This window comes from Mobula birostris, chromosome 7, assembly GCF_030028105.1.
Source record: "Mobula birostris isolate sMobBir1 chromosome 7, sMobBir1.hap1, whole genome shotgun sequence".
Lineage (NCBI taxonomy): Eukaryota > Metazoa > Chordata > Chondrichthyes > Myliobatiformes > Myliobatidae > Mobula > Mobula birostris.
The window spans coordinates 84,763,987-84,776,563 of record NC_092376.1 but is presented as its reverse complement, the minus strand read 5'-3'; the positions used below and the strand labels follow the sequence as shown (position 1 = coordinate 84,776,563).

The following is a 12,577-nucleotide window of genomic DNA, read 5'->3' as shown; positions in this document are numbered from 1 at the left end:
ACTATCACTTAATTAATAAAGAAAATGGAAAATAGAAACAGATAACCAAACCAGTTAACAATCTATCAGCTGTATTAATTCATTCCGTATACTAAACAGTCTTCAAGAAAAAGCCATTCTTTATTCAAACCAAGATCAGAAGGTATCTGCAGCATACCGAAATCTTCAAAGCCTGTTTTCTTTCAGAAAATTATTCAGAAACTCTAATATCCTTCATACATCAGCCGATTCCACAATAGAGTTGACAAAATCCGTTGCCGCTTGGGGATCCAAGAAGACACGAGGAGTAGAATCTTTAGGAAATAACATTAATCTCGCTGGATATCTCAGGGAAGGAAAAAGTCTTTTTTCATGAGTGATCTTCATGGCATATATGAATTTGATCCATTGTTCCATAACTTCCCATGGATAATCTTCATAAAAACTGATCTCGAAACCGTTAAATTAAAAGACTTTCTGTTTTCTTGCACATTTTATGATTTGGTCTTTAACTTTCAAGGCGAAGAAAGTTGACTAAAATTGGTCGAACTTTATCTGACAAAGTGAAAATTCTGTGAGCTCTTTCAGTATCCGGAGGCTGAGATAGAATATCCGGAAACAGAGATTGAAACAAATTGGCAAAATAATCCAATAAATTCCCATTCTCGGAGCCTTCTTTAAGACCCACAATCCAAATGTTATTCCTACACAATCTTGCGTCTAAATCGACAATTTTGCGTTGAGCCTGTTCCAAGCGGGTTGAAATATCTACAATCTGATGTTTCGATTCTTCAGTAGTTAAGGAAACAATATTTTCCTTAATAGGCTGTAAACTCTGTCGGAATGACTTCAGCTCAGAAGTGTTATTGTCCATTTTGTTGTCGAGACTCATCAACGCACGTTCCAAATGCTCAGCCCAGACAGGCATATTTTCTGATTTTTCTTTTGAAGTTTTTCCCTTTTTATTGCTGGGTTCAAAAAGCTGTTTTCCACTTCTTAAAGGATACGACATAATGACCACTATTTCCCTCCAAGATCCAAAAAATAAAAGTTGAATAATTCAAAGTTTAGACTGGGGAAAAGGAGGAATTAAAGGCAGCCACAAAATTTATGTATTACTTCATTGAGCTACAGGCGGAAGTCCAGCAGCAGTTGTGTCCCACAGGCTTCCTTTGTGTTTATCCTGTATACCTCAGACTTTAGATACAGCACTGAGTCATGTCACCTGCAGAAATTCTCTGATGGCTAAGCAATAGTTGAGTGTATAAAGGGAGGATGGGAGGACGAACACAGGACTCTATTGGAAGACTTTGTCAAATGGTGCAAGCTGAATCATCTGCAGCTCAATGTCAGCAAGACAAAGGAGCTGGTGATGGAATTTAGGAAGACTAAACCTGCACTGTTCCCTGTTACTGTTGATGGTGAGGATGTGGATGTGGTGAGGACCTACAAGTACCTGGATGACAGACTTGAGTGGAGCACCAGTAGAGGCTGTGTATAAGAAGGGCCAGGGTTACCTCTATTTCCTGAGGAGACTGAGGTCCTTTGGAGTATGCAGGCCTCTCCTTCACATGTTCAACCAGTCTGTTGTCACCAGTACAATATTCTGTGTAGTGTTGTGGTGGAGCAATGGCATCAATAACCTGATTAGAAAAGTTGGTGAAGTTGACGAAATCCCTGTGTGACTTCCTTTCCATTCAAGCAGAACAAGTGCTACAACTGCCCCTACACCACCTCCCTCACTACTATTCAGGGCCTCAAACAGTCCTTCCAAGTGAGGTGACACTTTACATGTGAGCCTGTTGGGGTAATATACTGTGTCTGGTGCTCCCTGTGTGGCCTCCTGTGTATCAGTGAGACCCGACGTAAATTGGAAGACCGTTTTGCCGAGCACCTATGCTAAGTCCGCCAGAAGAAGAGGGATCTCCTAGTGGTCAGCTATTTTAATTCCACTTGCCATTCCCATTTCGATAGGTCAATCCATGGCCTCCTCTACTGTCACGATGAGGCCACACTCAGGTTGGAGGAACAACACCTTTTGTATTCCATCTGAGTAGCTTCCAGCTGATGGCATGACCATGATTTCTCGAACTGCTGGTAATGGCCCCCACCCCCCAATCCCCTTCACCATTCCCCATCCCGTTTTCCCTCTCACCTCATCTCACCAGTCAACTTCTCAACTCTTCACTTAATTCCTCCCCCTCCTGGTTTCACTAACACCTTGTGTTTGTCTCTCTCTTCCCCCACCTTTTAAATCTACTCATCTTTTTTTCTCCAGTCCTGCGGAAAAATCTCGGCCCAGAATGTTGACTGTACTTTTTTTTTCATAGATGCTGCCTGGCCTGCTGAGTTCCTTCAGCATTTTGCATGTGTTGCTTGGATTTCCAGCATCTACAGATTTTCTCTTGTTATATGTTGTAGGTGATACATACTGCAACTGCTATATGCTAGTCATGGAGACAGTGAATCTTTCATGTGGTTGATGGATGCTGCTTTATTTTGGATTTTGTTGAGTTTCTTGAGATTTGTTGGCGTTGCAGTCATTCAGGCAGGTGGAGAGTATTCTATCATGTTTTTAATTTTCACCCTGTATGTGGTAGAAAAATTGGGTAAGGATACAATTCATTTGCTACAGGATACAGAGCCTCTGATCTGTTTTGTTGTCACAGTATATATGTGGCCCATTCGGGTGAATTTCTGGTCTCTCCTGATATTAATAATGATAAATTTGGTTAATGTAGAGCCATTTGAATGTTAAGATTCCCTGTTTAAAAGTAAAAAAGAACACAACTATAGATGTTAGAAATCTAAAATAAAAAGCAGACAATACTAGAAATGGGCATCAGTGAAAAGAGAGATTGTTAATGTTTCAGGTGTGAGACACATTGTCAGAATTGGAGCGTATGGTGTAAATGTCACTTGCCACGTGTTGGCTCTGCAATGTTCCCTCTAATTTGTAATGACCAGTGTGTGCAAAAATCTTGTGATATGCAATTTTTTGCCCAGTGCCAACAGAATGTGCGCACTGAATAATTTCAATAAAAACAGTATAAATAAGCCAGTTCTAAAATCTGTAGATAAATCACAAACTCCATGTTGTCAACACCTTTGGCATCCGTAACTAGAACAGATATATGATTATGTACAGCCGTGAAATATGCTTAACATACCAGTGAAGTAGAGGGTGACAACCTTTTGTGTGTAGTTTAAATTCTTTTGCTAGTAGCAAAAGATCTGTACGAGCACACATCTTAAAGGGTACATTGGCTCCGTGACAGAATGTGAGGTGTTCTAGAAGCCCTTATTTGTTAACAATGCTATTCAGATTGAGGCTTGTTCTTAATTCTGTTAGTACCTTAAAGCAGTTGAGAACAATAATGACCAGTTATTAAATTAACAGATTAACACACACTTCTTGTTACCAAATCTGCATGTCCACATAGTACACTGCTGTTGCTCCCTTTGTCTATATTCTTTGCTTTTAAAATTGCAGAGAAGAGTTTTATACAGCTTGTTACTGATACCTAAAACCAGTGATAAGATTGTTGATCCTGAATTTTGTATACCGCTGATAAATATTCATTACATTAACAAATTGATAATGTTAGATACTGATATTTTTGGTATGCTACTTCCTAAGTCCCTTGAGTCTGTAAGGGATTTAACATTTTAAAGCTTTAAGATTTTAAAGTAAGAGTGTATTGGAATACAGTGATTTTAGTTAATTGGGCCATCCGTTAATCAGGCTGACAGCTTATTATGGATAACTCTTAAAAAAACAAAAACTTAATTGGGACAGGAGACTTACCAGATAGCTTGTAACTAGCATCAGTTACGGTACTGTGTTTAGAGCTAACAGTTTTTAAATAGCATTAGTTGCATGTTCTTGTGTTCAAAAGCAGTGACTTGCCAGTGGTAGTTGGTGAGATATAAGCGGTAAGACAATACAGAACTGTTTTGCTCACTACAGTTTCTAGCATTCAGGCTTGGAGATAACATAAATGGCTGGGAGTGAAAATGAAACAATTTCACTACTTCAATTAGGAACTACAAAGGAGTTGAAGGTGTCGGCAGTCATCTTGAATGTTACAATGAAAGTGAAGATTTGGAAGATTAATCATCAAGAGTATCGTATGAAGGTAGTCCATTAACTGCACTTGATGTCTTCACTAATTTTGTTCCCTTATAATCAATCAGAAGAACACGCAGCATACAGTGGATGAAGTAAAAAAGTTCATTTATAGTATAGAACTTGAATTTTTTCTCTGGGTAGTCCTAAAACTAAGAAAGAAAAGAAAGGCAGCATGATGACCAATCCTCAAATCCCCCTCCCCCCAGAAGAAAAACAAAAATGGGACAGGCACCTCAACCCCCAAATCCCTGCTCCCGCACAAAAAGACTGAACAAAATGGAACAGACACATGGATCCCCAAATCCCTCCGCCCGCACAAAAAAACAAACGAAACAGAACAGGCACATTCCTCAGTCGATAACTATTAGTTAATACAGTTTTATAGTCTTGTAGTGATGTAGGTAGTGTTCTAATTTGTTCTGTGTATTTCATTTAAATGCATCATTTTTTTAACTTAAACAATAGCTGTTATTTTTATACCTTTTTAGCTATTTTCATGAAATTTTGGCTAATTGGGGCAGCTGCTTAATTGGCCCAAAATGTACTGGTCCCGATGTGTACATGAGAAAAATGTTCTTCTCAACTCTTTGGAAAAGGAAAAAAAGTATTTCTGGGTGTTGACAGTTATCTAAGGTGATCAGATTCAGGATCTGGAGAAAAAAAATTAAATATATTGGTTTTGAAGATAGTAATGTGTTCAGAATCAGTTAAATACAAGATAAGACGACACAGATGCTGTTGGCAAAATGCCAGTTACAGTGCCTAGTAAAAGTATTCAGCCCCCATCCCTTTGTTCACATAAATGAGTATTACAACCAGGGATTTTGATCAATTATACTGAGACATTTTATTTGTGAATCGTGCTTTTTTCATAGTAGAAGCTAAAAGTGGGAAAATTGTAAAGCATGAAAAACTAAAAATTCAAAAACTGAAATGTCAGTGGTTCAAAAGTATTCACCTCTTCTCTCTCCACCACCCCCCCCTTTGGCGAGCACTTAGTTGAACCACCTTTTGCAGCTATTAGAGCCAGTTATCTTTTAGGATAAGTCTGTATTAGCTTTTCACAATATGATGGAGTAAGATTTGCCCATTCCTCTTAGCAAAATTGCTTAAGCTGTGCCAGGTTAGTTGGAGAGCGGTGGTGGACAGCAATCTTGAGGACTTGCCAGAAATGCTTGATCAGGTTAAGGTCAGGTCTTTGACTGGGCCATTCAAGGACATCAATTTTCTTAATATGAAACCATTCTATGGTTGCTCTGGCATTGTGCTTTGGGTCATTGTCCAGCCAAAAGACTATCTTCCTCCCCAGTTTCTTTCATGCAGGTTTTTATCCAGGATCTCTCTGTATTTAGCAGCATTCATCTTCCCATCAATCCCGACCAAATCTCCAGTCCCTGCAGCTTCAGCATTCTCATAGCACGATGTTACGTCCACCATTCCTTACAATAAGGATGGTTTTACCTGGCTGATGGAGCAGTATTAGATTTATGCCACATCTACCGCTTGGTGCTGTGGCCAAAGAGTTCCACTTTAATCTCAGCTAACCACAAGACCTTCTGCCACATCTTTATGGCATCTTCTAAATGATGCTTTGCAAAGTCTTTATGGGCAAGGATATGTTTTTTTTTATGCCACTCTTCCATAAATACCCTTTTGTGCAAGGCCTCAGAGATTGTGGAACTTGATCTCCAGTTGCAGCCACTAACTTCTGCAGCTCACTCAGTTACTGTTGGCATCTCAGTAGCCTCTCTTACAAATGCCAATCTTTGCTGTCAACTAAGTTTGGAGGGGCGGCCTGATCTGGGCACTGTGGCTGTGGTTTCATATTTTTTTCCACTTCTTCACGATGGACTGTACTGAGCACCAAGGTAAGTTCATTTCCTTAGAGATGGTCTTTTACCCTTCTCCAGATTTGTGCTTCTCAATAAAGTATGACTATGACTCTATTACCATTTCCCTGTCGTGCCTTGGAATGCTCTTTTGTCATCATTTGCTTTGGTTTGTTGAAAATCTAAGACCCTGTTAGATCTTTCAGAGAGATGGGGTATTCATTCAGGTAATCCTCTGATTTTCTTCATCAACAAATTGGGTGAGTTGGTAAGGTAATATACAGTATTGCACCTGAGGAAAGTTAGTGTGGTAATTAGAAAACAGTTGAATACTTTTTCAGCCTCTCAATTTTGGTTTTTAATTATTAGTAAATTGGTAGCAGGCTTTTGAATTTTTCTTTTAATTTGACATGATGCACAATGTTTTGTAGATTAGCTTAAAAAAATCTTACTTCAGTATATTTTAAATTTGGAAAATTAGTAAAATGTGAAACTGTTGTGGGGGCTGAATCCTTTCTCAAGGCACTTTATGTGTTATCAAACAGTTCAGAATTCCAGAAGCAGAGGGTTAGCAGCTTAGAATCTAATGGATATGCTTATTTTAATTTCAGCAATGGCACAACAAGATGGAAACACTGAAGAGGTAAACTTCATGAAATCAATATTTTAAAATTGAATGTTATCTGGAAATGTAGGTTTTTGAAAACAGTGAACTTCAGCCTTTTTAAACATTGATATTTCCAGTCTAAATGAATTCTGGGGAAGAAATCTTTTACAAAGAACTCTGAGGTCTTCTGCATGGAAAGCAGGGAGACTGAACGCACCATTTGAAGTCCCACTTTTGATATACTAATCTTATGCTTATTTTGTTTAAATTATTGTTACGTCATTTTTTATACTTATATCTAAATTTTTCTGAGTCTAGTATCTGCATAACGGGCTGTCCCCAGGTGTCAAATGGGCCCAGTTTTTAGATAGCCATAAAGTAATTTTATCCATAAATGGGTGAGAGAAAGCGAGAGAGAACATTCTCAGTTGTATGTGCAAATGCCATTACTCAGGCCTTCAGAAAACAGATGGCTTACACTAATTAGGCAAAATAACAATGGCATTCTTGATGGATCTGCCAGTGAGGCAATATAGGTGAGTTCATGAACAAGAAAGGTGCAATCAGGGGTGCAGTGGTAGCCAGAGCGCTCTGAAACACGTTTGGCTCCTCGAAGAAAAAAAACAAAATAAACAAGCTAATTAGTTAGGTGCTGTCCAGAATTAATTTGGTGCTGCCCAGGGTGATTTGAGTCTCTCAGGCTACTTCCACACTAGACCGGGTAACTTTGAAAATGCCGGTTTTGCATAAAAATGATAGGCGTCCACACCAGGTGTTTTTGAAAATACCTCCATCCACATTAAAATGGATATTTGGGCGAATCTTCTCCTACTGGGCATGCGCAGGACACATCTATAGAATTCACCCACTTTGATGAGTACGCCCGACTCTTGACAGTTTGGACCAAGCAACAGGTGATGGCTGTGACATGTTTGGTGTGGAATCTCGCCGTGAAAGACTTTGTGTGCATTTGTCCAGTTACAGACTAGAAAAACTTAAAAGGAAATTGCCGAACGACGGACAGCTGTTGGCTTTCGCGCAAGAGGACTTAAAACTAAAAAAAAACAAGTACTGGAGCGTATAGAGGCAACCGACAGGGAAGTTCATGGACAGTATGACCCAGCTGACGACGAACATTGAAAAACTGACTAACTCAGTTGCAGAGGGATTTGCAATGATGAGGAATATGATGGCTCTCCCCCCCCCCCCGCCCCCAGTACTTTTCACTGCCACAACACCAGCCTCACAGCCACTACAATAGCTACACATACGAACTCACAGACCCCTGGTGGCCCCACCAGCATCTTTCCCACTCCCACAGAGGGGTCACCCTGGAAACATTTCCTACAGCCATAGTCTCTTCACCGACGAAAGGGACGACAGTTACAACTAAATGCAATAAGGCTTGTTACTGGAGTAGCCCCCCTGGCCAGCCTCAGGGTTGCTCGGCTCGCTGTCGTCTAGGGAAACAGCCTTCAGCCCCGCCAAACTGGGGAATCAGTTTGTGTGGATGCTGTGTGATGTACCCCATCCCGCCTAAATAACAGACAATACACCAGGTACGATGAAATGATTTGCAGTTTATAGATATTACTGGAACTTAATAATTAATAGAGAATAAAATATGAAAGGAAAATAAGAGGCGCCACACTTATCAAAGTTCAAAATCTTCGTGCGCAAACAGTTGGAGCTCAGGACCCTTCTTCTTCACCCTGTGACCCCTCCGACCACCTTGACCGGCCGCTTGGGACCAACAACAGTGGACGACCAGACGCTCCACACGAGTTCGTCTCCGTCTCCTCTCCTCGCCGAACGCCCTCCTCGGGGTCCGACCCCGTTAGCGGACTCACAGCACCTGGTCCATCCTCTGTCTGTCTCTCCCGCCTTCTCCCCCAAAACCCCGCGCATACAGTATCTTCAAATACACCAAAAACATAACTATCCTAATTGGTTCGTAACATATTCTTATCACACTCCTAACCCAAAACAAGCTGCTAACGCAAAAACTTTCTCAGCGTTTAACATAACAAAGAAGCATTCCCAAGTATAACATAACAAAGAAGCCATTTTAATTAGCCTACGCAGTAACATAAGAGACTAAACCCCTTTACACTGGGCAAAAGTGAAATTTGCTGTTAACTCATTTGTTTGCCTTTACTTTTGCCATGTCTTTCTGTATTATTTTGCTGTATTTAACATGTGCAATAAAACAAGTTACTGGGCAAAAGTGATTCTATTTTTACCTGAGTAAATGTGAAACTTACAATTTTCCTTTTTTGGCCTTAACATTTTTACAATTATGCCAAACATAAGCTGCTACTTAAAAATGACATTTTGGAAGTCGTGACAATTGCATCTGTTGTATATTTGCACAAGCAATACATTAACCAAGCACCTTGTTAAATGTATAAAGCATGTCTGCATCAGTGTTATCTTGTATTTCCATACAACGTTACATTAGGCTGTTACACATCTATTGTCAGAAAAGTACTTGCATAAATAGGTAAACCCCTCCATACAAGCAAGGACAGAAAACAGGGCAAAGTGAGTATACTTATTCAGTATTCAGTAAGTTATGGGTCAAAGTACTTGGTGAGTACATTTCTAACTCTTCCGGCTTCAGTCTCATTGCTGCCTGTTCTGAAATTGTTAGATTGTGTGGGGGGGGGGGTTGAAATTAACGTAGGCAATAAGTAAACAACACATGCATGAAGCCATCCGCCATTGTTGTGGTGTTGGAGGTTGCGTTCAAGAAAACAATGAAATGCCATGCTGCTGCCACCATCTGTTCCAGCACGTCATGACAGTGTTTTTAAAAAGAGCTGGTTACCCCATACACACTACACCGGCCATTAGGCGTTTTCAGATTTATTCACTCTGGAGAGCGTTTTTGAAAAGCTTCATTTTCGGGGGAGGAAAACGCCGTTTCAATGTGGATGAAGGGTCAAAACGAAGAGAAAAAGCTTCGGTTACGGATTTATCTGGTCTAGTGTGGACGTAGTCTCAGAAACTGATGATCTCCTGGGATTTTTATGCACAATGTACTCTGGAGTTTACAAAGAATGGTGCCAAAAACAAAAAAAATCCAGCGAGTGGCTTTTCCGTGAACGAAAACATCATGTTAAATCCACTTGCTGGATTTTTTTTTTGTTTCTGGCACCATTCTTTGTAAATCCAGAGTATGTTGTGCGTAAAAAACCCAGGAGATCAGCAGTTTCTGAGAAACTCAAAACACCCTAGGCGGCACCTAATTAATTAGCTTGTTTATTTCGGCTTTTTTCTTAAAGAGGTGCCAAACGCGTTTCAGAGTGCTCTGGCTACCACTGCACCCCCCTGGGTGCAATCCCTATGGAGATTACTGTACAGGCCTTCCACAGCCAGCAGGAGATAGAGGAGCAGATATGTAGACATATTATGCAAGGTATAAGAGCGGTAGGAAAGCTCTGGATGACTTTTCATTTCTCCAAAATTAACTTCACAATCAGAATCAGTTTTAATATTACCAGCATATGTCGTGAAATTTGATAACTTAGTGGCAGCAGTACAATGCAATACATGATAAATATAGAAAATAAGAAATAAATGAATTGCAGTAAATATATATGTATATTAAGTAGTTAAATTAAAAATTGTGCAAAAACAAGAACAATAAAATGGTGAAATAGTGTTCATGGGATCATTGTCCTTTTAGAAATCGGTTGACAGAGAGGAGGAAGCCGTTTCTGAGTCCCAGAGTGTGTGCCTTCATGCTTCTCTACTTTCTGATGGCAACAGTGATAGATGGGGGTCCTTAATAATGGATGCTGCCTTTTTGAGGCATCTCCACTCCTTGAAGATGTATTGGATACTACAGAGGCTAGTATGTGTGATGGAGCTGACTAATTTTACAACTTTCTGTAGCTTCATTTGATTCTGTGCAGTAGCTCTCCACCCCCGCCATACCAGGCAGTGATGCAGCCCGTTAGATTGCTCTCAATGGTACATCTGTAAAAGTTTTCGAGGGTTTCAGGTGACAAACCAAAGCTCCACAAGCTCCTAATGAAATGTAGCCACTGCCTTGCTGCCTTTATAGTTGCACTGGTATAGAACATAGAGTGGTACAGCACAGTACAGGCCCTTCGACCCACAATGTTGTGCTGACCCTCAAACCCTGCCTCCCATATAACTCCCCACCTTAAGTTCCTCCATATACCTGCCTAGTAATCTCTTAAATTTCACTAGTGTATCTGCCTCCACCGCTGACTCAGGCAGTGCATTTCACGCACCAACCACTCTCTGAGTTAAAAAAAACTTCCTCCAATATCCCTCTTGAACTTCCCACCCCTTACCTTAAAGCCATGTCGTCTTGTATTGAGCAGTGGTGGCCTGGGGAAGAGGCGCTGGCTATCCACTCTTATCTATTCCTCTTAATATCTTGTATACCTCTATCATGTCTCCTCTCATCCTCCTTCTCTCCAAAGAGTGAAGCCCTAGCTCCCTTAATCTCTGATCATAATTCATACTCTCTAAACCAGGCAGCACCCTGGTAAATCTCCTCTGTACCCTTTCCAGTGCTTCCACATCCTTCCTACAGTGAGGCGACCAGAACTGGACACAGTACTCCAAGTGTGCCCTAACCAGTTTTTTTTAGAGCTGTATCATTACCTCGCGACTCTTAAACTCTATCCTTCGATATGAAATATGAAAGTTAAGCTTTCTTAACTACCCTATCTACCTGTGAGGCAACTTTCAGGGATCTGTGGACATGTACCCCCAGATCCCTCTGCTCCTCCACACTACCAAGTATCCTGCCATTTACTTTGTACTCTGCCTTGGACTTTGTCCTTCCAAAGTGTACCACCTCACACTTCTCCGGGTTGAACTCCATCTGCCACTTCTCAGCCCACTTCTGCATCCTATCAATGTCTCTCTGCAATCTTCGACAATCCTCTATACTATCCGCAACACCACTAACCTTTGTGTCGTCTGCAAACTTGCCAACCCACCCTTCTACTCCCACATCCAGGTCGTTAATAAAAATCTCGAAAAGTAGAGGTCCCAGAACAGATCCTTGTGGGACACCACTAGTCACAACCCTCCAATCTGAATGTACTCCCTCCACCATGACCCTCTGCCTTCTGTAGGCAAGCCAATTCTGAATCCACCTGGCCAAACTTCCCTGGATCCCATGCCTTCTGACTTTCTGAATAAGCCTACTGTGTGGAACCTTGTCAAATGCCTTACTAAAATCCATTTAGATCACATCCACTGCACTACCCTCATCTATATGCCTGGTCACCTCCTCAAAGAACTCTATCAGGCTTGTTAGACACGATCTGCCCTTCACAAAGCCACGCTGACTGTCCCTGATCAGACCATGATTCTCTAAATGCCCATAGATCCTATCTCTAAGAATCTTTTCCATCAGCTTTCCCACCACAGACGTAAGGCTCACTGGTCACTGGACTATCCCTACTACCTTTTTTGAACAAGGGGGCAACATTCGCTTCCCTCCGGTACCATTCCCGTGGACAATGAGGACATAAAGATCTGAACCAGAGGCTCAGCAATCTCGTTCCTCACCTCGTGGAGCAGCCAAGGGAATTTTCTGTCAGTCCCCGGGGACTTATCCGTCCTAATGTATTTTAACAACTCCAACACCTCCTTTCCCTTAATATCAGCATGCTCCAGTACATCATCCTCACTCATATTGTCCTCCCCGTCATCAAGTTCCCTCTCATTGGTGAATACCGAAGAGAAGTATTCATTGAGGACCTCGCTCACTTCCACAACCTCCAGGCACATCTTCCCACCTTTATCTCTAATCGGTCCTACCTTCACTGCTGTCATCCTTTTGTTCTTCACATAATTGAAGAATGTCTTGGGGTTTTCCTTTACCCTACTCACCAAGACCTTCTCATGCCCCCTTCTTGCTCTCCTCAGCCCCTTCTTAAGCTCCTTTCTTGCTACCCTATATTCCTGAATAGACCCATCTGATCCTTGCTTCCTAAACCTCATGTATGCTGCCTTCTTCCACCTGACTAGATTTTC

The 12,577-nt window shown here is 41.2% G+C and overlaps 1 protein-coding gene across 6 annotated transcripts in view; it reads left to right on the top strand.

The window, feature by feature from the left end:
- Positions 1 to 12,577, top strand: part of sugt1 (SGT1 homolog, MIS12 kinetochore complex assembly cochaperone) — a 183,742-nt gene that overhangs the window by 33,282 nt on the left and 137,883 nt on the right. For all 6 annotated transcript variants that reach the window (XM_072263500.1, XM_072263501.1, XM_072263499.1 and 3 more), the window contains exon 7: positions 6,552 to 6,583. In XM_072263500.1, coding sequence (XP_072119601.1) covers positions 6,552 to 6,583 — 32 coding nt within the window. The remainder of the gene's footprint in view (positions 1 to 6,551; positions 6,584 to 12,577) is intronic.